The 24287-nt window shown below is 38.3% G+C and overlaps 1 protein-coding gene across 2 annotated transcripts in view; it reads right to left on the bottom strand.

The window, feature by feature from the left end:
* Positions 1–24287, bottom strand: part of ST8SIA1 (ST8 alpha-N-acetyl-neuraminide alpha-2,8-sialyltransferase 1) — a 183018-nt gene that overhangs the window by 5700 nt on the left and 153031 nt on the right. Inside the window, exon 5 of one of the 2 annotated variants that reach the window (XR_009736594.1) lies at positions 10304–11059. Coding sequence is in view for 1 of the 2 variants with exons in the window: in XM_061417657.1 (XP_061273641.1) it covers positions 10573–11059 (487 nt within the window). In the remaining variant the exon portion in view is untranslated. Of the gene's footprint in view, positions 1–1575; positions 11060–24287 lie in introns of those variants that run through there. The other variant, XM_061417657.1, reaches the window with a different exon arrangement.

The raw sequence follows: 24287 nt of genomic DNA, 5'->3' as shown, positions 1-24287 counted from the left end.
GAACGGAACTGATGGAGATTGTACATACAATCAATAATCCTGCTTTCACCACTGCTGGGTGCCCAAGCATTAACAGCATAGGCCAATATAAAACCATTTCCAAACAGATCAGTAATTCACCTGGTGTGATGTTAATTACAGCAGACTCACCAAAGGAACACTCATACTCCATTCTTACTGTGCCCTCTTCCACCACACACAAAGGTCAGAATCCTCTTGATCAAAGGATATCTTGAGACCAATAAACTCTTGATTGTTTTGTAACATAATTTTTGATTTCATTGTTTATGATGAAAAAGTTTCCAAATATTGAGGCTGATTTTTTAATTCATGCCTGGAAACCATGACTCTTGTGGAGGACAGAAATTAACTTTCTATCCATATAAAAGAGTTAACAAAGTATTTGTTTTCCCATATTTTCAAAATCCTAGAAACTAGTTAATATGTTTCAGAATCACGCATTAAGCATTAGGAGATAGGGCCTCAATTTCATTCCATGGTTTCCTGATCACTCACAATGAACTTCACAAGATTTAATTCAATCATCCTATGTGTTTAGACCTTTATCACCAAGAATCTAACTGAATATCCAAATAATAATTTTTCAAGCAAAAATACAGTCTGTGACATGTAATTACCCTTTACTTCGGTTTAGGAATTCTTGAGTAATTAATGCCTTTGGACTCTTAATATCTGCTTTTGAAGGCTTAAATCAAAATAACATAGAACAGCAGGATTCAGTAATACCTAGACTTTTTTACTTAACGATAGTTGGTGAAAACAAGCAGGATCTATTTTTCTCATGTGATCTGAGAATAGATTAGAGTAACCCACATTTATGCTGGAGCTCTGTCCTTTTCTCCCAAGTGATTCAGCTAAACCTCATGAAGATTTAACATTAGGTAATAGAATGTCCTTTCCTAAAATAGCTACAGTCCAAAAAGCTGTTATGTGAGAATGAAGTCAGAGAATTAATAAGGAGAACTGCACAAAGCACCTGGTCATTTCTGAGGTGAAGTGCATGGTAATGGATGGACCAAGGTCATTTTTCCTGATATCTCTCCCTCTTGAAAAAGTGGCAGAACGGGGCCACCAGAGCTCAAGGGAAAATGGGAGTTTGAAGCAGTTATCTAAATAATTTAGGCAAGAAGGCACACTTAGGCTTGTCCAAGTCACTGAATTGAAATATTTTGAACCTTGTTGGAAATTTTTTAATGTATCTCAAGGACACACATACTGATACTGAATTATTGCATTCAGGAAAAATGTTATCCCTGGAAAAAGTGGGTTCATGTACATACACCATGTTAAATAAATATTCCATTTTCTTTCTACTTTATGTTGCCCAGTAGATAGTAACTTTCACGGGCATAAGAAGTACAAATAATGTCCTTGTATCCTAGACACAGCATTTATAATTCTGTATTTCTAAAGTAATTTTCTCACTAAATAGCACTGAATTTGCACCCAGAAAGAAAGAAAAAAAAAGTGTAGCTGATATGCATACAAAAATAAAGGAAGAAAAGAAAATAGAATTACCCAAATGCTTCTGGGAAATAAAAAGACTTCACAAGCTATATAAAAAAACATTTTATTCACAGAGTACATTTCCAAAATTTCTCCAAGTAAGGGAGGTAGAGAAATTGAAACTTACTGAAACTTCTCAGTACCAGCCATAATTACAATGAACACAGCAAAGAAAAAGACATGTTTTAACAGCAAACCTCCTCCTGTGACATTGCATTTAAATTCTGTGGAAAGAACAACTCAGCAGAACCAACAGAGATACTGTTTTTTTCAAGTCATACTATAAAAAGTACCAATTAAAGTTTTTTTCTTACCTGCTACATTTTCTATGAAACTAAAAAAAAAAAAAAGAAATGAAGAGCACTGATTTTCCCCATACCTACTGCCAGTGGAGTTTGGCTTTATTAGGAAGAAGTAATTTTACATACAGTTCAAAAGTGATTTCAATTTTATGGTCTAATCTAACATCTTTTCCAGAATTATTGCATCTATCGACTTGGAGTCAGACTACACTGCATGAGAAAGTCTATTTGAATTTTTCTATTTTTTTCCTGAGCTCTAGTCTCTGCAAATTTACTCTTGAAAAATAGCCTTCACACATGCAGAATAATATATAATGTTCAATCATCAAGTTAAAGAGAAATTTTCTTTTTCAAAGCTTTTCAGACCAACTATGTTGTATGGTGACTGAAGTTCTAGTCATGTTCCAGACTTTCAAAAATTTAGGCAAGCTTTTTCTTTTTTCCTTTTTAATTTTCCTTTTAATTTTTGGGCTGTGTCGCTTGGCAGGAGGGATCTTAATTCCTGGACCAGGGATGGAACCCATACCCTCTGCTGTGGAAGTACAGATTCTTAACCAGTGGACCACCAGGGAAGCCCCGAGGCTAGCTCTTCAGTGGAGCTCTCTTGTTCAGTGGAGCTTCCGTGTTGTCTGTTCTCACCCCTTTTTAGTGTCTCTGACGTACCCCAGTGGTCATCAATCATCACAAATTGTGAACCCTATACACATTATTATGAGGGCTTCCCTGGTGGCTAAGTGGTAATGAATCCTGCCAGTGCAGGAGACATGCATTCCATCCCTGGGTCAGGAAGATCCCCTGGAGAAGGAAATAGCTACCCACTTCAGTATATTTGCCTGGAAAACCCCACGGATAGAGGAGGCTGGCAAGCTACATTCCACGGGGTCACAAAGAGTCTGACGTGACTTAGTGACTAAACAACAACAATACACATTATGAAAGTCTCTAGAAACCTTTCAACAAGAAAGCCCAATGGATTGGTGTTAAAGAATAAATGAGAAATGGGAAAAAAATTGTTTTCTTGCTTCCACGAATGCTAGAATTTGCTGAAAAAACAAGCATTTTTAGTCTGTGTCCTTCTGCAGCTATCACCTAAGGCATTCCCTATGAGCAGGTTCTACTACTTCAACAAAGGATATTTACATACTGTTATCAGATGTCTCCAAGGCCTAGATACTATTGTGCATTTATATAAAATAGTCACATTCACTACACTTGTAAGAGTTCTTGCTGATGATAAAGATACAACTTGGAACAGACATGGTTACACCTCTAGAGTGACAGGGGGTACACGAGGGAAATACATAAGGAAGTGGGAGCCAAGCCAGAAAAAGTTAAGGCACCCTCTGCCACCCCCAACCAGGTCAGCCATCTTTCTCTTTCAATGGGCCTAACTAATGTAAGGGGTGTGTGTATGTGTGTGTTTACACTAGCACATAGGAGAGAAAACACATCTAGTCTGCCTAAGTAATAATGAATATAAAAGCCTTTTACTGAGGTATAATTGTGGGAGCAGTAACGAAAGCTAACTTTATGCATAGCACATGGTGATCATGTTTCAAAGGGTCAAGTTCAAGGTGACACTTGCTACTATATTGCTGCCTCATCATGACAAAAGATCAAGATCACCTTATTTTGTGAGTATGCATCAAGGTAGAGATGGACAAGGGTGTGAGAATGGGAGTGTTTGCATATTCAGGCTCAAACACCAAAGAAAACCCAACGTGGAGAGGACAGGAAGTGGGGAAGAGTTTAGACCCTGAGGGTCCAAGTAGGTAAAGAGGTACCACTTCTTCTTTTTTCCCCAAGCGTTGCACAGTCTCACACTGCTTCCTCTAGCATGTTTCCATCATTAGCAATAACAGTTACATGACAATGTATTTCCTTTAAAATGTTTTGAAAAGGTTCTTGGGGCTGACAACAAGGACAACCACCTCCATGCTTCCTCTTCACTGCACACTAAGATCCCTCCCACTGACATACATACACTGTGTATAAAATAGATAACTAATGAGAAGCTACTGTATAGCTTAGGGAACTCTATCTACCCAATCCTCCATGGGGAACTAAATGGGACAGAAATCCAAAATGGGGGGATATATGTACATGTATCGTTGATTCACTTTGCTGTACAGTAGAAACTAACACAACATTGTAAGCAAATGTACTTTGATTAAAAAAATAAAGATTCCTCCCAGTGGTCCCTCTCAAAGCCCTGATTTTTGTTCTGTCATTTTCATTAAACTCCTTTTTTTTAATGACAGTTCTCCATTTGTCTTATGGTAGAGAGAAAAACAGACATATCTATCTCCTAATTTTCTCTGCCCTGGATAAAATCACATCTCTTAGATGTTTATTCGTATCATGTGAAACAGGAGCTTTTAAAATGACAAATAACTGGAGAAAATCTAATTATATAGAAGCAGAAAGAGACATGATCAATACATTTAGACAGTATTCTATAAAACTTCAAGGTCGTTGCACATTATTGATTATATCCCATAGCTTCAACAAGAAAGCAAATCAGAAAGAATTTTAGCACAATGTAGAGATCAATATGAATACAGGAGGTAGGTAAATGAGTGACCATAGCCAAAATATAATTCCTCTTTTGTGCTTTAGAATTTATAGTTATGGGCTTTGGCTATCGTACAAGTGATCTCAAGTATTGTAAGTTAATTTATAATGTTATTTATTCCTTAACTATTAGAGCAGAACAAATCAGAAATGCTGGCACCAGAAAATCAGAAGGAAATGGAAGCACATATTTTTTTCTTATTGCAATGACAAGTGGAATTTTTGTGTTATGTGTGAATGAGTTTTCCACTCATGTATTTATTTCAGGTAAAAAATTCAGATAGGCCTACGCTGGGAGTAAAGTCAGTAGTATCCATTTTCTTACAATAGGGAAAAAAATGGCCAACACAATTGGAGATTCACATAAATTTCCTCTCACTTACAAAATAGAAATTCTATGGTGTTCAACCTAAATACAGTAGCTTCTTATTTAGGAATTTATAAACAGGCAGTCTAGGCCTTTGCATGCATCTCCAGAGCTTTCTCCAGGCTACTGGAGAACTAGTAGAATATTTGATATCTTCCCAGGTTCGAGAACTTAGAAAAAATGCATCAAAGTGGGGGGAAAATGTTTCATTTTTAATAAAGGCTGGCAGGGCCATAATTAGGTCAAGATGATCAGAATTCTATCATGGGACACCCAAATTTACAGAGCACAAGTATAAATCAAAAAAAAAAAAAAAAAAAGAAATGTTTAATGTTTAAGTGTAAAATTTTAAGCTTCCCAGCAAATTTGCACACCAACTCTCTAATCACAAGACTACTAGCTTGACCTCAAAGCCTGGAGATCTTCTGTGGTAGTAGACAGAGATAGAGAGTGCTGGAAGGCCAAAGCCAAGAGCAGAGACTTCTCTGACCCTTTGTATGTGGAAAGCTTGGGGACTGGGTTTTTCTTCCTTTCCATTTGCCTCTTCTTCACCCCAGCATGCTGTTCACTGAAGTTGCCTAAACTGCTAGTCATATTCAGTTGTATTTTCTGTTCATTTGGGGCTTCCATGGTGGCTCAAAGGGTAAAGAATCTGCCTGCCATGCAGGAGACCTGGGTTAGATCCCTGGGTTGGGAAGATCCCCTGGAGAAGGGCATGGCTATGCACTCCAGTATTCTTGCCTGGAGAATCCCATGGACAGAGGACATGGCGGCCTATAGTCCATGGGTATGCAAAGAATCAGACACAACTGAGTGACTAACACATACATACACACACACACACACACACACACACCACACACACTGTTCATCTTCTAAGAGGCTTGACCCACGTTGCAGGTGCCTCAGTATTGTCCGCCCATGTCCATTCCTGATGTGTGCCCACCAAAATCAGATAATCTCAGAGGAGACCTCTACACTGGGAAAAAGAAGAAATAAAAAGCACAGTATTGTTCTCAAGCCTTATTCCTCCACATGCTCTTCCTAAAGCTCCCATAAAAGTCCTCTTAGAGTTTGATCTTTGAAACTCTACTGACAGAGAGCATACATTACCTGATTTTGGTGGGAAAGTTTTTATACAATCCAATAAGCATTTCCTGAAGTTTTCAGTGGACTGTGACTTTTTTTTTCCTCTTTAGGTCCCTCCTAACAAGGGTTTATCAGTTAAAATTTTCATACAATCAGTATTTTTAAACATAGAAATGAAAACCCTAGGTGACTGATTTTCCAAACTGAGAAACAGGAGGTGGTATATAATAAAATGACAAACCTACCTGAGTTGCTGACAATGTTATGGGTTATTATTTCTATTTGAAATTATCACTAATACTACTGTAAAGCTTTGGACTAATCTCAGAATACTTTTGGCAAATTCAGAATCCTAGGATTTCCCCAGTTGTTTTCCAAATAGATTTTTAAGCCAGGTTGCCCATTGCTTCAGATACAAGTTATATTTAACCTAAACAAGGTTTTTAGTCCAGAAAAGGGCCTAAAACAGCACAAAGCCAAAAAACAGAGTACTGTTTGAACATCTGTCACTCTGGATCTCTGTATCATTTTGAATCATTCGCCCTTGTTAAAACAGGTAAAAGTGAACTATGCAGAAAAAAAATCCAGGAAGCACGCCTTAACTTCTTGTGTTACTTTCAATTTAGACGCACAGTGTTGTATAAACTGTTGGTCAAATACTCTATAGAAAGCATGTGTCCGGTGTCTTCTTCCATAAAAAATCTTTCATATAAAAAATTACTTTCTTATGAAAGACTTAATCCTTCAGGCATCTTAATTTGACCTAAGTCTGATTAAAATCAAACAGAAGTCTTTCTTACTCATGATCCATAATATTAGTGCAGTTCTCCATATGGAGCTAATAAAAATAAAAATTCACATCAGGTACTCATTTTCAGTCTCTTCATCCCCTCATTTATCCCCATGGAGCAACCTAATTTTTGCCACTGAAATGTAACTTAAAAATTAGACTAATATGTTAGAGGATGATGCCTTCTCCTTGCAGGTGCATCAAAAGTGATGAAATACTTTCTTATGAAATGTGTCTACAACACATGTGTGCAACCTAACTCTCTTCTGAGCTGAATCTTAAGGGTCAGTAACATTAAAATGTACTCAACCAAATTTGACAAATAATGAGGCCCAATTCTGAAGGTCTCAATTTCAAAAAAATAAAATAATGGGAGCTTAGAATTTAACTTAAGAGTAATAGAGTATGCCAGAGTACTGTGCGAGATAATTCTAGAAAGATCCTCACTTAGGAACACATATATTCCAATAAGGATGGATATACTAACTTTATGCTATAAGCACATGTACACACACATAAGCATACACACTCACAACTCCTACATTGAGATATATCTAACCACAGAAAAGGAAATATGTATGGCATACTTGTGAATTATCACTATAAAATAATGCCAAACTGTAATCTACTCTGAGAAAGCATTCCCATTAAATTGTAGTCATACTTTGAATGACATGAGCATATAAGTGAAGATAATATGGGATAATCAAAATATCATTTTGGTCTAATCTGGGGTTTCTCAACCTTGGCACTACTGGGATTTTCACATGGGTAATTCTTTGTTGGGGGGGCTGCTCTGTGCATTGTAGATCTTTAGTAGGACCCCTGGCCTCTATCCACTAGATACTGGCAGCACCCTCCAAGCCACGACCATCAAAAATGTCTCCTAAGAATTCCCTGGTGATCCAGCGGTCAGGACTCTGAGCTTTCACTGCCGAGGGCCTGGGTTCCATCTCTGGTGGGGGAACTAAGATCCCACAAAAAAGTCTGCTGCTGCTGCTGCTGCTAAGTCGCTTCAGTCGTGTCTGACTGTGTGACCCCATAGACGGCAGCCCACCAGGTTCCCCTGTCCCTGGGATTCTCCAGGCAAGAACACTGGAGTGGGTTGCCATTTCCTTCTCCAATGCATGAAAGTGAAAAGTCAAAGTGAAGTCGCTCAGTCGTGTCCGACTCTTCGCGACCCCATGGACTGCAGCCTACCAGGCTCCTCCATCCATGGGATTTTCCAGGCAAGAGTACTGGAGTGGGGTGCCATCGCCTTCTCCAACACTGGCAAATGTCACCAGATAGAGGAGGAGAATCACTCCAGTTAAGAAGCCGTGATCTAATTATACTCTATCCATTTGCTTGCCTTTCAGAAGCCCCAAATGTACAACTAACCACAGTACAAATCTCTTGCACAAACCTAGCCCAGGAATTACAAAATGCAAAATTTCCAGAAGACATCTTCAATGGAGCCAAGACACATGAGTTCGATGGAGTTCATTAATTACTGATTTTAACAATCAACAATTAAAGCACTAATTTGAGTATTATCTATTTTATTAACTTTTATGTGTGTGTTTTGTTAGGCCTTTTATATTTTGATGAAGTGTATAGGTAAAAATGCATTCTTTTTCAGGTAGTTATTAAATAATAATAACAGCTCAAAAGAGGAAATATATTCAGGATTGCACATACAGTGCATATTTAGTGCAACTCACTCATAGCACATTCTCATTACATTTTTGCTGCCAAATAGGATCAAAAGAGCAAATTGGATCTGCACAGAATCAATATCCTTAAATTCTTAACTTTCTAAGTATCAATAGAATCTGTGTTATGTCACCAGTCATATTTTAACTGTTGATCTCTATAATAACCTTAATATTCAATCTTATTTAGAAATTGCCTGGACAGGAAGATCCCCTGGAGTAGGAAATGGCAACCCACTTCAGTATTCTTTTCTGGAAAAGTCCATCGACAGAGAAGCCTGGCGGCCTACAGTCCATGGGGTTGCAAGGAGTCGGACACGACTGAGCGACTGAGCACCACCACATCCCAATGATGTAGAATTTTCCCAAGGGCTTTGTTATCTCGGTATTATTTAAATGAATCCACCCCAAAACTGCCACCTGGTTTGGTCTACATTGTATACTATGTCTTTTTCATGGAAAATGAAGCAGAACTTTTGGGTACAGTTTACCTACATTTTGGTGACACTTCAAAGAATCAAGTTAGTGATATGTACTGTCTCCTTTTAGATTAAGATATTCCCAAACACAAAGACCATGTGAGGTTTCTTTTACCTTTCTCTGTATGTAAACACATCTGGCTGCCTGTAAACTGTCCACAGAGTTTGTGTGCAGTGTGTCAAAGCTGAGGTAGCAAGCCTTCTAAGCTGTCCTACCTGTTACTAAGGGAATCAACAACTACTAACTCACATCCCTGTACTGCTGTGAACCATGTGTTGATGACTGCATGTGACACAGGATTTACTCATGAGATGTTGGTGGGGGGGAGTCACATACACTAAAACAGTTCTGTTCATTTGGAATGATTTGGGGCTAAGGCTCACATCTCATGCTGGTATGAGCATCAGAGCAGCAACCAGTAAGCTGGTTTGTCTTGTAGCAAGGTGTGGTAGGTAGCACGTAATGCATTCATAGCTCTCCAACACGAGTTACAGATTTCTGCCATCCCAGGTCATATGGGTTCCGCTTTCATAGCTGCACAGGAATTAGCTTTGTCTGAGTGTGTGTATGAGTGTACATGAGTCTATGCATGCTTTTATCTGTGCATGCATATGCTTCATCTTGGAGAGAACCTATTTACCATGGCAGAAAGAAAAGGGAGTATCTTCCAGTCTGTCTTCCAGAGACTAAGCTTGATGTCATTGTGCTTTACTTCATCTCCGAATATTAAATTATGAAGATAATTATGCCAATTTGCAAACAAATAATGCACTTGTATTTCTAGTTTTTTGCACTAAAATAATAAGCAAGACATATGGGTTTCGGTCCCTGGGTCAGGAAGATCCTGTGAAATAGGAAATGACAACCCACTCCAAATCCCATGGACAGAGAAGTCTGGCAGGCTATGGTCCATGGGGTCACAGAGAGTAGGACACAACTGAGCAACTGAGCACACACAATAATAATGCAAATAGGCTTGCATAATGCAGACCTAAAACTGAGTTTATGCCCTAAATTCTGAGGAGGGAAAGTGATTTGTCCTCCTGACAATGAATCAACACAATCTAAATTCAACAATGTTTCACATTGTCTAAGTGGACTTGACAAAAGGGGAGGAAGTAATTCTTATTTAACAATTTTTTAAATGGAAGGGAGGGGAACTCTAGTTAACAAAGACTTGGTTCAACAAATTACAATTATCAGCTGTAGTGTTTTGTATCCATATTACTCAGTAAGGGATTTTTAAAAAATGTACCCCATCACCTACTCACTGCCCTTAAATAGGGCAAAATTAAATAAGAATTTTTTAAAAACCTATAGTTCTAATGTTAGTCTGATTAAGATAGCTTTTTTTTTTTTTTTTTTTTAAACTAAGTCAGTTCAGGTTGATAACCAGTAACACTTCTACTCTGGCATTTCACTTAATCTACCTTAATTCCTCAGCTTCAATAACTAGTTTTGACTAGTTTGTGAACTGTACCTTCTCATGTAAATGTGCTTTACCAACATCACTTCATCAGCATATTACTAGTTGCAAATCCACCATGTGCCAAATATTTCATGGGATGGTTCACTTCTTTTTTTGTCTTCCAAGCCATAGTCAAAATAGAGTTTCCCTTGGGTTTCTGTTGTCATTTTTTTCCAAGTTGTCCATGCAAATCCATGAAATGACCTGATCATTTCCTTTTGAAGTTACGTAGAAAACCTAACAAAAATACCCTGGCTCAGTCCTTTCTTTTTCCACAGTCCCTAGGAAGTGGGCTGGAGTGAGTTGTCCTCACATGGGTCTAACTGCATTCTCAGTGCACCAATTTTATGAAGATACCAGAGTTGAAGAAATTCCTCCGGCATGGCATGAAAGCCAGAAAAGGGCAGGACATTATCATAGTAGTGGTGGCTGATGGGCTGTTCATGCATATTCACCGAGAAGGGCCAGAAGCCATAGATGGCCACCTCTTCACAGAGGCCCAGGGCTGCGCTCACCAGAAAGAGTCCTGTGGACAGGCGCTTGGCGTGAATTCCCCTACTTTTCCAGAACTTCCCAATGCTACGCAGAAAGTTGGGGTTGGCAAAGAGCACTGTCTGATTGGCACCAACATCTGACAGTGTGTAATAAACCCGGAGGGATGGCTCTGTTCCCGTCTTCATAGAAAAGGCAGGCATGTAGATGTAACTGTGGTTATAGACCTTCATGTGGTCCACAAACGTCTTTCTGGACCACAGCAGGTTCTGAAACCTATCAAAGAGAAGAGGCTCAATTAAACCTGGGGAAAAGTAACTCATCAATACCCACTCTACAGTTCTTCTGAGGCCCTGATAGGCATGTCATCTCTGCAAAAAACATAAAAAGCACTTCTCTTGATTTAAAACCCACCTTGAACTTACCAATTATCTCTCATCAAGTAGCCTGGCTTTCCCCCACCCCAACATCTTAGGTTAAGATTTCTTAATGAGATTCTGTTTGAACTGAAATGCATCGCACATGCTGTTCTCTTTTAGAATTTACTTGCCTGGAATATAAAAATGATATAATACTCATGAATTCACAAAGGTTGTTGGTTGTTGAATAGACTTGATAAAAGCTACCTGTGGGGCAGACATAAACACAGGACTTTTTTCTTCATCTGCAAATCAAAAGAGCCATTTCAGAGATATTCTTCCTACTGAAATGCTCTGATTCTACAGGTACGAAGCTTTATCAATGAATGCTACAACTATAATAATATATGGAAAAAGAAAGACTTGTTTCTATTAAACAAGGTTGCTGAGAGCTGCTCACATTGCTAGCTCCAAAGAACTCTACTTTTCTATGTTCTTTCAATTTGGATTATATAGGAGGATTTTTGACTGAAATGTACTCAGTTAAAACTTATGGTGGACATCCTATGTGTCAGGCATTGGGGAAGTAAAATTTTTGATCTAAAGAAATTCAAGTCCAGTTTTAGAAACAAAAATATAACTGAGCACATTAATATAATATAATAATATTACATTAACATTATATATTAAGCACTTAATATAATAACTTTAATGTTCTAAGACAAACAGTTGACAGTTATATAAATTACTATGGAATACAGATGAAAAAATAATTCTGCCTTGGGAGAGTGGGTTCCAAAAAGAGCTACATTGAGGGGATGGCACTTAAATACATTTCCTTAGGGGAACAAAAGAAGAATAACCACGAGACTATGAAAGATACCAATTGCAAGGGTGCACAGAGTCCTGAAGCAATGATAAAGATCCTGTGATAGAGATTCTGTGTCTCTGGAATGAGCGAGGCAGGGATGACTGGAAGAGGCAGTGGCAGAAGACGAGGTGTGTTGCAGAAACCCTTGTGTGTCTCTCATTTGTTTGGACTGCACTCTGATGATGGGGAACCTTCACAGAAGTGAGTATGCACAGCACTTTACTACCTGGATTACAAATATTCCATCATTTGTTTAGCTCTCAGTCTTTGTCAAGAAAGCTGACTCTGGTGATCTGGGGAAGGAGAAGCTGATGGCCTGGAGACCAGTTAAGGGACTGCTGATGTAGATCAAATGAAAAAAGACAGAGAGTGAGAGGAAGACCTTGCGACTTCTTCTTCTTCCACATGGAAGTCATTTGTCTCAGGTTACATGCAGGTAAAGAAGCAGCATCTGATGAGGTGGAGAGGGAGCCGGGATGGGGGTTCAGGATGGGAGGACACATGTACACCCATGGCTGATTCATGTCAGTTCAGTTGCTCAGTCATGTCCGACTCTTTGCGACCCTGTGAATCACAGCACGCAAGGCCTCCCTGTCCATCACCAACTCCTGGATTTCACTCAAACTCATGTCCATCGAGTCAGTGATGCCATCCAGCCATCTCATCCTCTGTCGTCCACTTCTTCTCCTGCCCCCAATCCCTCCTAGCATCAGGGTCTTTTCCAACGAGTCAACTCTTCACATGAGGTGGTCAAAGTATTGGAGTTTCAGCTTCAGCATCATTCCTTCCAATGAACACCCAGGACTGATCTTTAGGATGGACCGGTTGGATCTCCTTGCAGTCCAGGGGACTCTCAAGAGTCTTCTCCAACACCACAGTTCAAAAGCATCAACTCTTCGGCACTCAGCTTTCTTCACAGTCCAACTCTCACATCCATACATGACTACTGGAAAAACCATAGCCTTGACTAGATGGACCTTTGTTGGCAAAGAAGTATCTCTGCTTTTCAATATACTATCTAGGTTGGTCACAACTTTCCTTCCAAGGAGTAAGCATCTTTTAATTTCATGGCTGCAGTCACCATCTGCAGTGATTTTGGAGCCCAAAAAAAGAAAGTCTGACACTATTTCCACTGTTTTCCCATCTATTTCCCATGAAGTGATGGGACTGGATGCCATGATCTTAGTTTTCTGAATGTTGAACTTTAAGCCAACTTTTTCACTCTCCTCTTTCACTTTCATCAAGAGGCTTGTTAGTTCTTCTTTGCTTTCTGCTGTACGGGTGGTGTCATCTGCATATCTGAGGTTATTGATATTTCTCCCGGCAATCTTGATTCCAGCTTGTGCTTCTTCCAGCCCAGCGTTTCTCATGATGTACTCTGCATATAAATTAAATAAGTAGGGTCACAATATACAGCCTTGACATACTCCTTTTCTTATTTGGAACCAGTCTGTTGTTCCATGTCCAGTTCTAACTGTTGCTTCCTGACATGCATATAGGTTTCTCAAGAGGCAGGTCAGGTGCTCTGGTATTCCCATCTCTTTCATAATTTTACACAGTTTATTGTGATCCACACAGTCAAAGGTTTTGGCATAGTCAATTAAGCAGAAATAGATGTTTTTCTGGAACTCTCTTGCTTTTTCCATGATCCAGCGGATGTTGGCAATTTGATCTCTGGTTCCTCTGCCTTTCCTAAAACCAGCTTGAACATCTGGAAGTTCACGGTTCATGTACTGCTGAAGCCTGACTTGGAGAATTTTGAGCATTACTTTACTAGCATGTGAGATGAGTGCAATTGTGTGGTAGTTTGAGCATTCTTCGGCACTGCCTTTCTTTGGGATTGGAATGAAAACTGACCTTTTCCAGTCCTGTGGCCACTGCTAAGTTTTCCAAATTTGCTGGCATATTGAGTGCAGCACTTTCACAGCATCATCTTTCAGGATTTGAAATAGCTCAACTGGAATTCCATCACCTCCACTAGCTTTGTTTGTAGTGATGCTTCCTAAGGCCCACTTGACTTCACATTCCAGGATGTCTGGCTCTAGGTGAGTGATCACACCATCGTGATTATCTGGGTTGTGAAGCTCTTTTTTGTACAGTTCTTCTGTGTATTCTTGCCACCTCTTCTTCATATCTTCTGCTTCTGTTAGGTCCCCACCATTTCTGTCCTTTATTGAGCCCATCTTTGCATGAAATGTTCCCTTGGTATCTCTAATTTTCTTGAAGAGATCTCTAGTCTTTCCCTTTCTGTTGTTTTCCTCTATTTCTTTGCACTGATTGCTGAGGAAGGCTTTCTTATCTCTTCTTGCTATTCTTTGGAACTCTGCATTCAGATGCTTATATCTTTCCCTTTTTCCTTTGCTTTTGGATTCTCTTCTTTTCACAGCTATTTGTAAGGCCTCCTCAGACTTAAATTGAAGAAAGTGGGGAAAACCACTAGACCATTCACGTATGACCTAAATCAAATCCCTTATGATTATATAGTGGAAGTGAGAAATAGATTTAAGGGACTAGATCTGATAGACAGTGCCTGATAAACTATGGACAAGGTTCATGACATTGTACAGGAGACAGGGATAAAGACCATCCCCATGGAAAAGAAATGCAAAAAGCTTCATGTCAGTGTATGGTTAAAACCACCACAATATTGTAAAGTAATTAGCCTCTAATTAAAATAAATTAATTAATTAAAAAGAAAAACTAATTAGGGAATAATATGTAGCTATCAGAGAAAATGAGGTAGTGCACATGTATACAGAAGTCAAGACATACATATATGCAGAAAAGGTGTCAAGTATAATAAATATATGAAATTATAAAAGAGAAAAAAAAAGCAGCAGCATCTGAGAATGGAACTGAGCCATATCAGCAGAGGAAAGTCTGGTCTGACGGGTTGGCAGGGCTCATCAGAAATAAGTGAAACTGAAATTCTGAATACACAAATCCACAGGATTTTATGTTGCAATCAGTGTTATGAACTCTGCCTGCCAAGAAAGGTGGGTCTCTCAATCCCATAGGAAAGGAAATTGCTCAGGTTTTCTTCATGTCCTTGATTCAGCACCCTGCCTTAGTAACTTTTCCTGGGCCATGACAAATAGAGAAGTGATAACAGGTTTTTAGGTGTGATTACTTTAACCTATAAGAAGCCATGGAAGCACACTGATCCCTACCGTGGAACTGGGCCAGCCTCTTCAACACAAATGCCTACTTCCAACTTCCATAGGCTCTGTCTAATATTCTTTTTTTCTCTCCATTGCCCACCCATATCTGCTGCTCACCAATGCTTTCCCGATCATATAGACATATCCTGCAAATTACCTCCAACTTAATTTGAACTTTGGTTCTCCAACTTTAGTTAGAATAACTTGTATCACAGATTCCTAGACTTTGATGACAGTCACACAGGGAGGTGAATTTTTATCCAGCCCTCCCTGCTGATTCTGATGCAGACGTCAGAGGCTACAGTTATTCAGAAGATCAACACCATCAATGTAAGTTATCTAACTCTCTGTACACATCTATGGGCATCTCTTTCTTTACATCTTCTAATTTCATCCTTGTTGCTTTTCTAAGAGGAAGAAGTTTCTCTTAGAAATTGTGAAACAGGCTGTTTCACACCCCCTAGTGCGGGGGTGTGAAAACAGTCAAACTCTCCATCTCTATTGAATCATTCCCTTTTATCTACTAAACATGGTTCTAACTTAATACAAGAAAATTCATTGTATGCCCAGGCTGTTCCAAGAGCTACCCTCTAGTCCTCTCATTTCATCATCAACATTCTAGAGCAGTACGTATACTCCTGCTTGTTCTCTTTCTTGCTTGCATTCCCTCCTCATTGCTGTACAGAATGGTTTGTATTCCATAGGGTTCTGTTGGCAGTTGGAACTTATCCCTATTTTTGTAGTAGACTACATACTAAAGAGAATAACAGACAGCTCCAATAAAATCAGGGCAATTGAGTTTGTGTTCCCTGTCTTAAAGCTGACTGATTATTCACAAAGAAGGCAGTCTTCCTTCCTTGAGTTTTAACCTTGAAAAGAAACACACATCTTGAATGTACTATACTCCCAATTTTATTGGTGTGGTTAAAAGGAACCTATGTATTTTATTATTTTTATCTACCTCATTCTTCAGAATAGCTCAGAATTGCTGTATACTGTATGAATGGAAAACTATTAACTAACAACTGAAAAATAAGAAAAATGAAACTGACCAGTCAATAAATCATTAAGCATAGAAATGATTAATATGTCATGAATATGGACATGTAGTAGAAAAACACAACACAAAGCACAGAAATACAGCACATTTGACAAATGAATTTAATATGTGGTAGTAGAAAGTTGATGAAATTTTTTAAATTAATTAATAGACAATATCAAGATAAAGTATTAGTCACTCGGTCATGTTCGACTCTTTGCAATCCCAAGGACTAGGGCTTGCTAGGCTCTTCTGTCCATAGGATTCTCCAGGCCAGAATACTGGAGTGGGTTGCCATTTCCTTCTCCTTCTTATGTCAAGATAAATAGTTAACAGTTTGGAAATTTGAGGGGAAACATATTTGTACTTGACAAGAAAATTTCAAAAAAAAAAAAAAAGATAGGATAAATATTTAAAGTCTATATTAAAGAATACAACTAAAACTAAAGAAAACAATCAAAATCTTATCATTTACAAAGTACTTTTTCCAAAGAAAAATACTGACAAAATTATGTTGAGATGTGAAATTTCATTGCCATGAAAAATAAGATAAATGAAATAAAAGAGGGAATGACTCCAAAAAATATGTTCAGCCAACATGACAAACAGAATGTTAATGTTGATAACATTATGAAACAAAGTATGAAAGAAAGTGTGAAACACTAAGAAAGAAAGTAGCTCAGTCATGTCCAACTCTTTGCAACCCCAAGAACTATAGACCACCAGTCTCCTCTGTCCATGGAATCTCCAGGCAAGAATACTGAATTGGATAGCCATCCCCTTTTCTAGGGGAACCTTCTGACCTAGGGATCAAACCTCGGTTTCCAGCATTGCAGGCGGATTTTTTTTTTACTGTCTGAAGCCACTAGGGAAGCCACCAACATGAAAATGGACAAAAACAGAAAATCTGAACTGAAATTCATAAAATATTCAGCTTCAGGTTGCCAGTCAAGATGCAAACTGAATAGAATCAAGGAAGATTAAAGGTCCAGCTCTCCTCTCCTACAGCAAATCTCTAGAAATGAGAGAAAAGACCTTTTTAAAATCTATATTTATTCTAAAAAAAAAAAAAGAAAAAAGAAAGCAAACCTTCAGTGAATTCCCACATCTGGAATACTTCTGAAAACAGACAGCTTACATAAAAAAAGCAGAACATAAACTAATTTGCCAAGTATTGGTCTAAAAGCTAGCTGTGCCCTATGCCTTAAGGCAGGAGACCCTGGAGAATGTAGGTGTCTTGGAACAATCAACAAGGTTATTATTCAGATTATGGAGCAGCAGGGACATGCAGATGCATTGAACCCTAAAATCCTGCACTGGCCAATTATCACTGTGTTTAGTGAGGAGGGAGTGTCGATCTCCAGGGAAGGGCAGTGGCTGTGTGCATAGGTGACAGCTGGCTCAGCCTATGGGAAACTGAAGCTTCTTTTCAACTCATACAATATTGGCAGCCAGGCTTATACCAGGCTTGACGCTGATGGGTCAAGAGAGAGATCTATATATTATGACACCTGAGAGTCACCCAAGAGAAAGCCACCTTGCCGCTTTTTTTTCAACTGAAAGTGAAGCCCACTTGTCGACAGGTCCAGTCTCTCACAGAGCTCCAAACAAGAACAGATACTCAGGATGAGAAGATGCTGAAGGGAAGTCTTCAGTATGAGGGTTAGAGAACAGAATGGAAGAAAAAAAGAACTCAGAAAAGGCCAAGATCAGAAGACTCTTGGAAGTCCATAATTTGTTTAGAAATAGTAATAATTATCACACCTATGAACTAAGATTGGGATGCTATAAAATGAAAGAGAACATTTAGGTAGAAAGAAAGAGCTACTGGTAATTAACATACATAATAACAGATGGATTCTGGTAAAGGAAAGCCCCAGAAAGTCAGCGTACACAGCAGGCTGAGAAAGCCATCAATCAGATTCTAGTGAGAGAAAAGTTTCTAAAAGGATGTCTCAACAGTAAAAAAGAGCCCCTGATAGATTACATGCTGGCAGTAATTAAAGAAGATTTGCAGCTCTAATGAGAGTCTGGAGATGAATTAGTGACTGTTGCATCAAAAGTCCTTATTCACTTTGGGGAAATATTTAAAAAGTTGAAAGTGAAAGTCACTCAGTCATGTCAGACTCTTTGTGACCCCATTGACTATACAGTCCATGGAATTCTCCAGGCTAGAATACTGGAGTGGGTAGTCTTTCCCTTCTCCAGGGGATCTTCCCAACCCAGGGATTAAGCCCTGCTCTAGCACATTGTAGGCAGATTCTTTACTAGATGAGCCACAAGGGAAGCCCAAGAATGCTGGAGTGGGTAGCCTATCCCTTCTCCAGCAGATCTTCCCAACCCAGGAATCAAACCGGGGTCTCCTGCATTGTAGGCGGATTCTTTACCAACTGAGCTATCAGGGAAGTATCATTAAAAGTTGAACCGAATATTAAATATTTGTAATAGATTTTTTTTTTTTTTTTTTGGTCTCAGATGCGAACAGGACTTAGACACTAAGGTAGGCACTGACCATTGATCTGATTGTGATGTATCTGGATTGAGAGATCAGGAAAGTATAAGTGTATGAGGTGGGGAGCGGTGCTGTGAGGAGCACTTTAAGAGAGGAAAAATCTTAATTTTCCACAAGAAATCAATAGGTAAATGGAAAAAATTTTAAATTACAATTAATCATGTGGCTTTAAAATGTGAGAAGAGAAAAATCAGCTAGAAAAGCTGAAGGCTTTGGAACATTTTTTGAGAGAGTATATGACAGGAGACTGCTGCTTTCTGTATGAAGCTTTGTCATATCATTTGATCTTGAAAACTGTATACACATTTTGGTAAAATTAGAATCTAAAGTTTTTAAATCATAAAAATATGAAGTAAAGAATATATATGTGTGCAACCGAATCACTCTGCTGTATAGCAAAAATTAACACAAGACTGTAAATCAACTGTACTTCAATAAAATAAGTTTTAAAAACATAAATGAATGTATATTAATCCAAAGAACAATACCACCCAAAAGAGTAATAGTCAAGGAACTTTATGCACCTAACCAGATAGTTTCAAATATACACATAGCAAAACTAATTAAATTCAGATAGATATTCACAAATTCACGTTCATAATTAAGTCTTTAATTTTAAACTGTCTATTATTTTTAAACATGAACAGAAACTTTCTAAAATGATCAGATATTATGTCAGAAAAGAAAACATATAGTATGATATATATGTATACACAAATATATTAAAATAATTACCACCATTCAGTCCAGATCATCTGATCAAAAATGTAATAAAATGAGAAGTCAACAATAAAAATACACATCAGTTCAATCAGTTCAGTTGGTCAGTTGTGTCTGACTCTTTGCGACACCATGGACTACAACACGCCAGGCTTCCCTGTCCAATACTAACTCCCAGATCTTACTCGAACTCATGTCCATCGAGTCAATGATGCCATCCAACCATCTCATCCTCTGCTGTTCCCTTCTTCTCGCATTCTATCTTCCCCAGCATCAGGATCTTTTCCAGTGAGTCAGTTCTTCACATTAGGTGGCCAAAGTATTGGGGTTTCAGCTTCAACATAAGTCCTTCCAATGAACATTCAGGACTGATTTCCTTTAGGATGGACAGGTTGCATCTCCTTGCAGTCCAAGGGACTCTCAAGAGTCTTCTCCAACACCACAGTTCAAAAGCATCAACTCTTCGGCACTCGGCTTTCTTTATAGTCCAATTCTCACATCCATACCTGACTACTGGAAAAACCATAGCTTTGACTAGATGGACCTTTGTTGGCAATCTGCTTTTTAATATGCTGTCTAGGTTGGTCATAGCTTTTCTTCCAAGGAACAAGCATCTTTTAATTTCATGGCTGTAGTTACCATTTGCAGTGATTTTGGAGCCCCCAAAAATAAAGTCTGACACTGTTTCCACTGTTTCCCCATCTATTTGCCATGAAGTGATGGGACAAGATGCCATAGAAAACATATTTTAAGAGGAAATTTGTCAACTTTTACAGATGACATAATTACCTATTAGAATATATAAGAGAACCAACTGAAAAATTATTTATTTAAACCAAAAAAGACTGGATAAACTTCTAAAAATCCATAGTTAAACTTCATGGATAGAGGTGAAATTCATCAGCTTGATAAAGAATATCTACAAAAAACCTTACACCTAACATCATACTTTATGGTGAGAAACTGGAAGCTCCTCCACTAACGTCAGGAACAAGTCAAGGATACCTTCAAGTCAAGGATCTCACCACTACTTTTCAACATTATCCTAGAAGTCACTGCTAATACAATTAGATACGAGAAGTAAGTAAAAAGTACACAGATGTGGAAGAAATAAGCAAAACTGTCTTCGCAGATGACACATATAGGAAATCTGAAAGAATGGAAGCTGGTGGGACTAATAAGTGATTATAGCAAGGTTGCAGGATTGCTTTCCTATGCACCAGTAATAACAAGTGGGATTTGAAATAAAAAAACACAATACAATTTATACTAGCAACCCCCAAAATGAAATACTTAGCCAGAAACCTATCAAAATATGTACAAAATCTATGTGAGGAAAACTGTAAAACTCTAATGAGCTAAATAAAAATCAGGCAACTAAGTAAATGGAGAGACACTACATGTTCACAAATAAGAAGACTCAATATTCTCAAGACGTCAATTCTTCCCAACTTGATTTATAGATTCAATGCAACTCAAATCAAAAGTCCAGCAAGTTCTCTTGTGGCTATCAACAAACCATTTCTAAAGCTTATATGGAGAGGCAAAAGCCTGAGAATAGCGAATACAATATGGAAAGAAAAGAATGAAGTTGGAGGACTGACACTATCTGACTTCAAGTCTTACTATAAAGCTATAGGAATCAAGATAGTGTGGAAGTGGAAAAAGAATAAATAGATGAATGTAACAGAAGAGGGAACCCAGAAAGAGACTCATAAAAATACAGTAGGTCTTTGACAAAGGAGCAAAGGTAGTGGAGCAGAGACAGTCTTTTTAACAAATGGTGCTGGAGCAAGTGGACATCTAAATGCCAAAAAAAAAAAAAAAAGGAATTTAGACACAGACTTTACACCTTTCACAAAAATTAACTCAAAATGCAACATAAGTCTAATTGTAAAATGAAAATCTATAAAACTCCTAGAAGATAACAGAACAGAAAATCTAGATGACTTTGGGTATGGCAATGACTTTTTAAATAAAACACCAAGGCACAATCCATGAAAGAAATAATTGATAAGCTGGACTTCATAAAAATTAAGAACTTTTGCTCTGTGAAAGACAATGCCTGGAGAATGAGAAGACAAGCTACAGCCTGGGAGAAAATATATGCAAAAGAGACAGCTGACAAAGAACTCTTAAAACACAAGAAGCAGAAAACAACTCAGTTAAAAAATAGGCCAAAGACTTTGACAATTCACCAGATGGCAAATAAGCACATGAAAAGACGTTCTACATCATGTATTATTGAGTTCAGTTCAGTTTAGTTGCTCAGTCGTGTCCGACTCTTTGCGACCCCATGAACCGCAGCACACCAGGCCTCCCTGTCCATCACCAACTCCCAGAGTTTACCCAAACTTATGTCCATCGAGTCGGTGATGCCATCGAGCCATCTCATCCTCTGTCATCCCCTTCTCCTCCTGCCCTCAATCTTTTCCAGCATCACGGTCTTTTCAAATGAGTCAGATTTTCACATCAGGTGGCCAAAGTATTGGAGTTTCAGCTTCAACATCAGTCCTTCCAATGAGCACCTAGGACTGAGCTCCTTTAGGATGGACTGGTTGGATCTCCTTGCAGTTCAAGGGACTCTCAAGAGTCTTCTCCAACACCACAGTTTAAAAGCATCAATTCTTTGGGGCTCAGCTTTCTTCACAGTCCAACTCTCACATCCATACATGACCACTGGAAAAACCATAGCCTTGACTAAATGGACCTTTGTTGGCAAAGTAATGTCTCTGCTTTTTAATATGCTGTCTAGGTTGGTCATAATTTTCCTTCCAAGGAGTAAGTGTCCTTTAATTTCATGGCTGCAATCACCATCTGCAGTGATTTTGAAGCCCAAAATAATAACGTCAGCCACTGTTACCACTGTTTCCCCATTTATTTGCCATGAAGTGATGGGACTGGATGCCATGATCTTCTTTTTCTGAATGTTGAGCTTTAAGCCAACTTTTTCACTCTCCTCTTTCACTTTCATCAAGAGGCTCCCATAAGGGTGGTGTCATCTGCATATCTGAGGTTATTGATATTTCTCCCGGCAATCTTGATTCCAGCTCTTGCTTCTTCCAGCCCAGCATTTCTCATGATGTACTCTGCATAGAAGTTAAATAAGTACGGTCACAAAGTACAGCCTTGATTTACTCCTTTTCCTATTTGGAACCAGTCTGTTGTTCCATGTCCAGTTCTAACTGTTGCTTCCTGACCTGCATATAGGTTTCTCAAGCCAGACTCATCAAGAAACAAAGGGAGAAAAATCAAATCAATAAAAGTAGAAATGAAAATGGAGAGATCACAACAGACAACACAGAAATACAAAGGATCATAAGAAATTACTATCAACAATTATATGCCAATAAAATGGACAACGTGGAAGAAATGGACAAATTCTTAGAAAGGTACAACTTTCCAAAACTGGACCAGGAAGAAATAGAAAATCTTAACAGACCCATCACAAGCACGGAAATTGAAACTGTAATCAAAAATCTTCCAGCAAACAAAAGCCCAGGTCCAGACGGCTTCACAGCTGAATTCTACCAAAAATTTAGAGAAGAGCTAACACCTATCCTGCTCAAACTCTTCCAGAAAATTTCAGAGGAAGGTAAACTTCCAAACTCATTCTATGACGCCACCATCACCCTAATCCCAAAACCTGACAAAGATCCCCCAAAAAAGAAAACTACAGGCCAATATCACTGATGAACATAGATGCAAAAATCCTTAACAAAATTCTAGCAATCAGAATCCAACAACACATTAAAAAGATCATACACCATGACCAAGTGGGCTTTATCTCAAGGATGCAAGGATTCTTCAACATCCGCAAATCAATCAATGTAATACACCACATTAACAAATTGAAAAATAAAAACCATATGATTATCTCAATAGATGCAGAGAAAGCCTTTGACAAAATTCAACATCCATTTATGATAAAAACTCTCCAGAAAGCAGGAATAGAAGGAACATACCTCAACATAATAAAAGCTATATATGACAAACCCACAGCAAACATTATCCTCAATGGTGAAAAACTGAAAGCATTTCCTCTAAAGTCAGGAACAAGACAAGGGTGCCCACTTTCACCATTACTATTCAACATAGTTTTGGCCACAGCAATCAGAGCAGAAAAAGAAATAAAAGGAATCCAAATTGGAAAAGAAGAAGTAAAACTCTCACTATTTGCAGATGACATGATCCTCTACATAGAAAACCCTAAAGACTCCACCAGAAGATTACTAGAACTAATCAATGATTAGTTGATTCACTATAATCAATGATTATAGTAAAGTTACAGAATATAAAATCAACTCACATAAATCCCTTGCATTCCTATACACTAATAATGAGAAAACAGAAAGAGAAATTAAGGAAACAACTCCATTCACCATTGCAACGGAAAGAATAAAATACTTAGGAATATATCTACCTAAACAAACTAAAGACCTATATATAGAAAACTATAAAACACTGGTGAAAGAAATCAAAGAGGACACTAATAGATGGAGAATTATACCATGTTCATGGATTGGAAGAATTAATATAGTGAAAATGAGTATACTACCCAAAGCAATTTATAGATTCAATGCAATCCCTATCAAGCTACCAACAGGATTCTTCACAGAGCTAGAACAAATAATTTCACAATTTGTATGGAAATACAAAAAACCTCGAATAGCCAAAGCTATCTTGAGAAAGAAGAATGGAACTGGAGGAATCAACCTATCTGACTTCAGGCTCTACTACAAAGCCACAGTCATCAAGACAGTATGGTACTGGCACAAAGACAGAAATATAGATCAATGGAACAAAATAGAAAGCCCAGAGACAAATCCACGCACATATGGA

This window comes from Bos javanicus, chromosome 5 (assembly GCF_032452875.1).
Source record: "Bos javanicus breed banteng chromosome 5, ARS-OSU_banteng_1.0, whole genome shotgun sequence".
Taxonomy (NCBI): Eukaryota; Metazoa; Chordata; class Mammalia; order Artiodactyla; family Bovidae; genus Bos; species Bos javanicus.
This window is presented reverse-complemented; position numbering and strand designations above follow the sequence as displayed.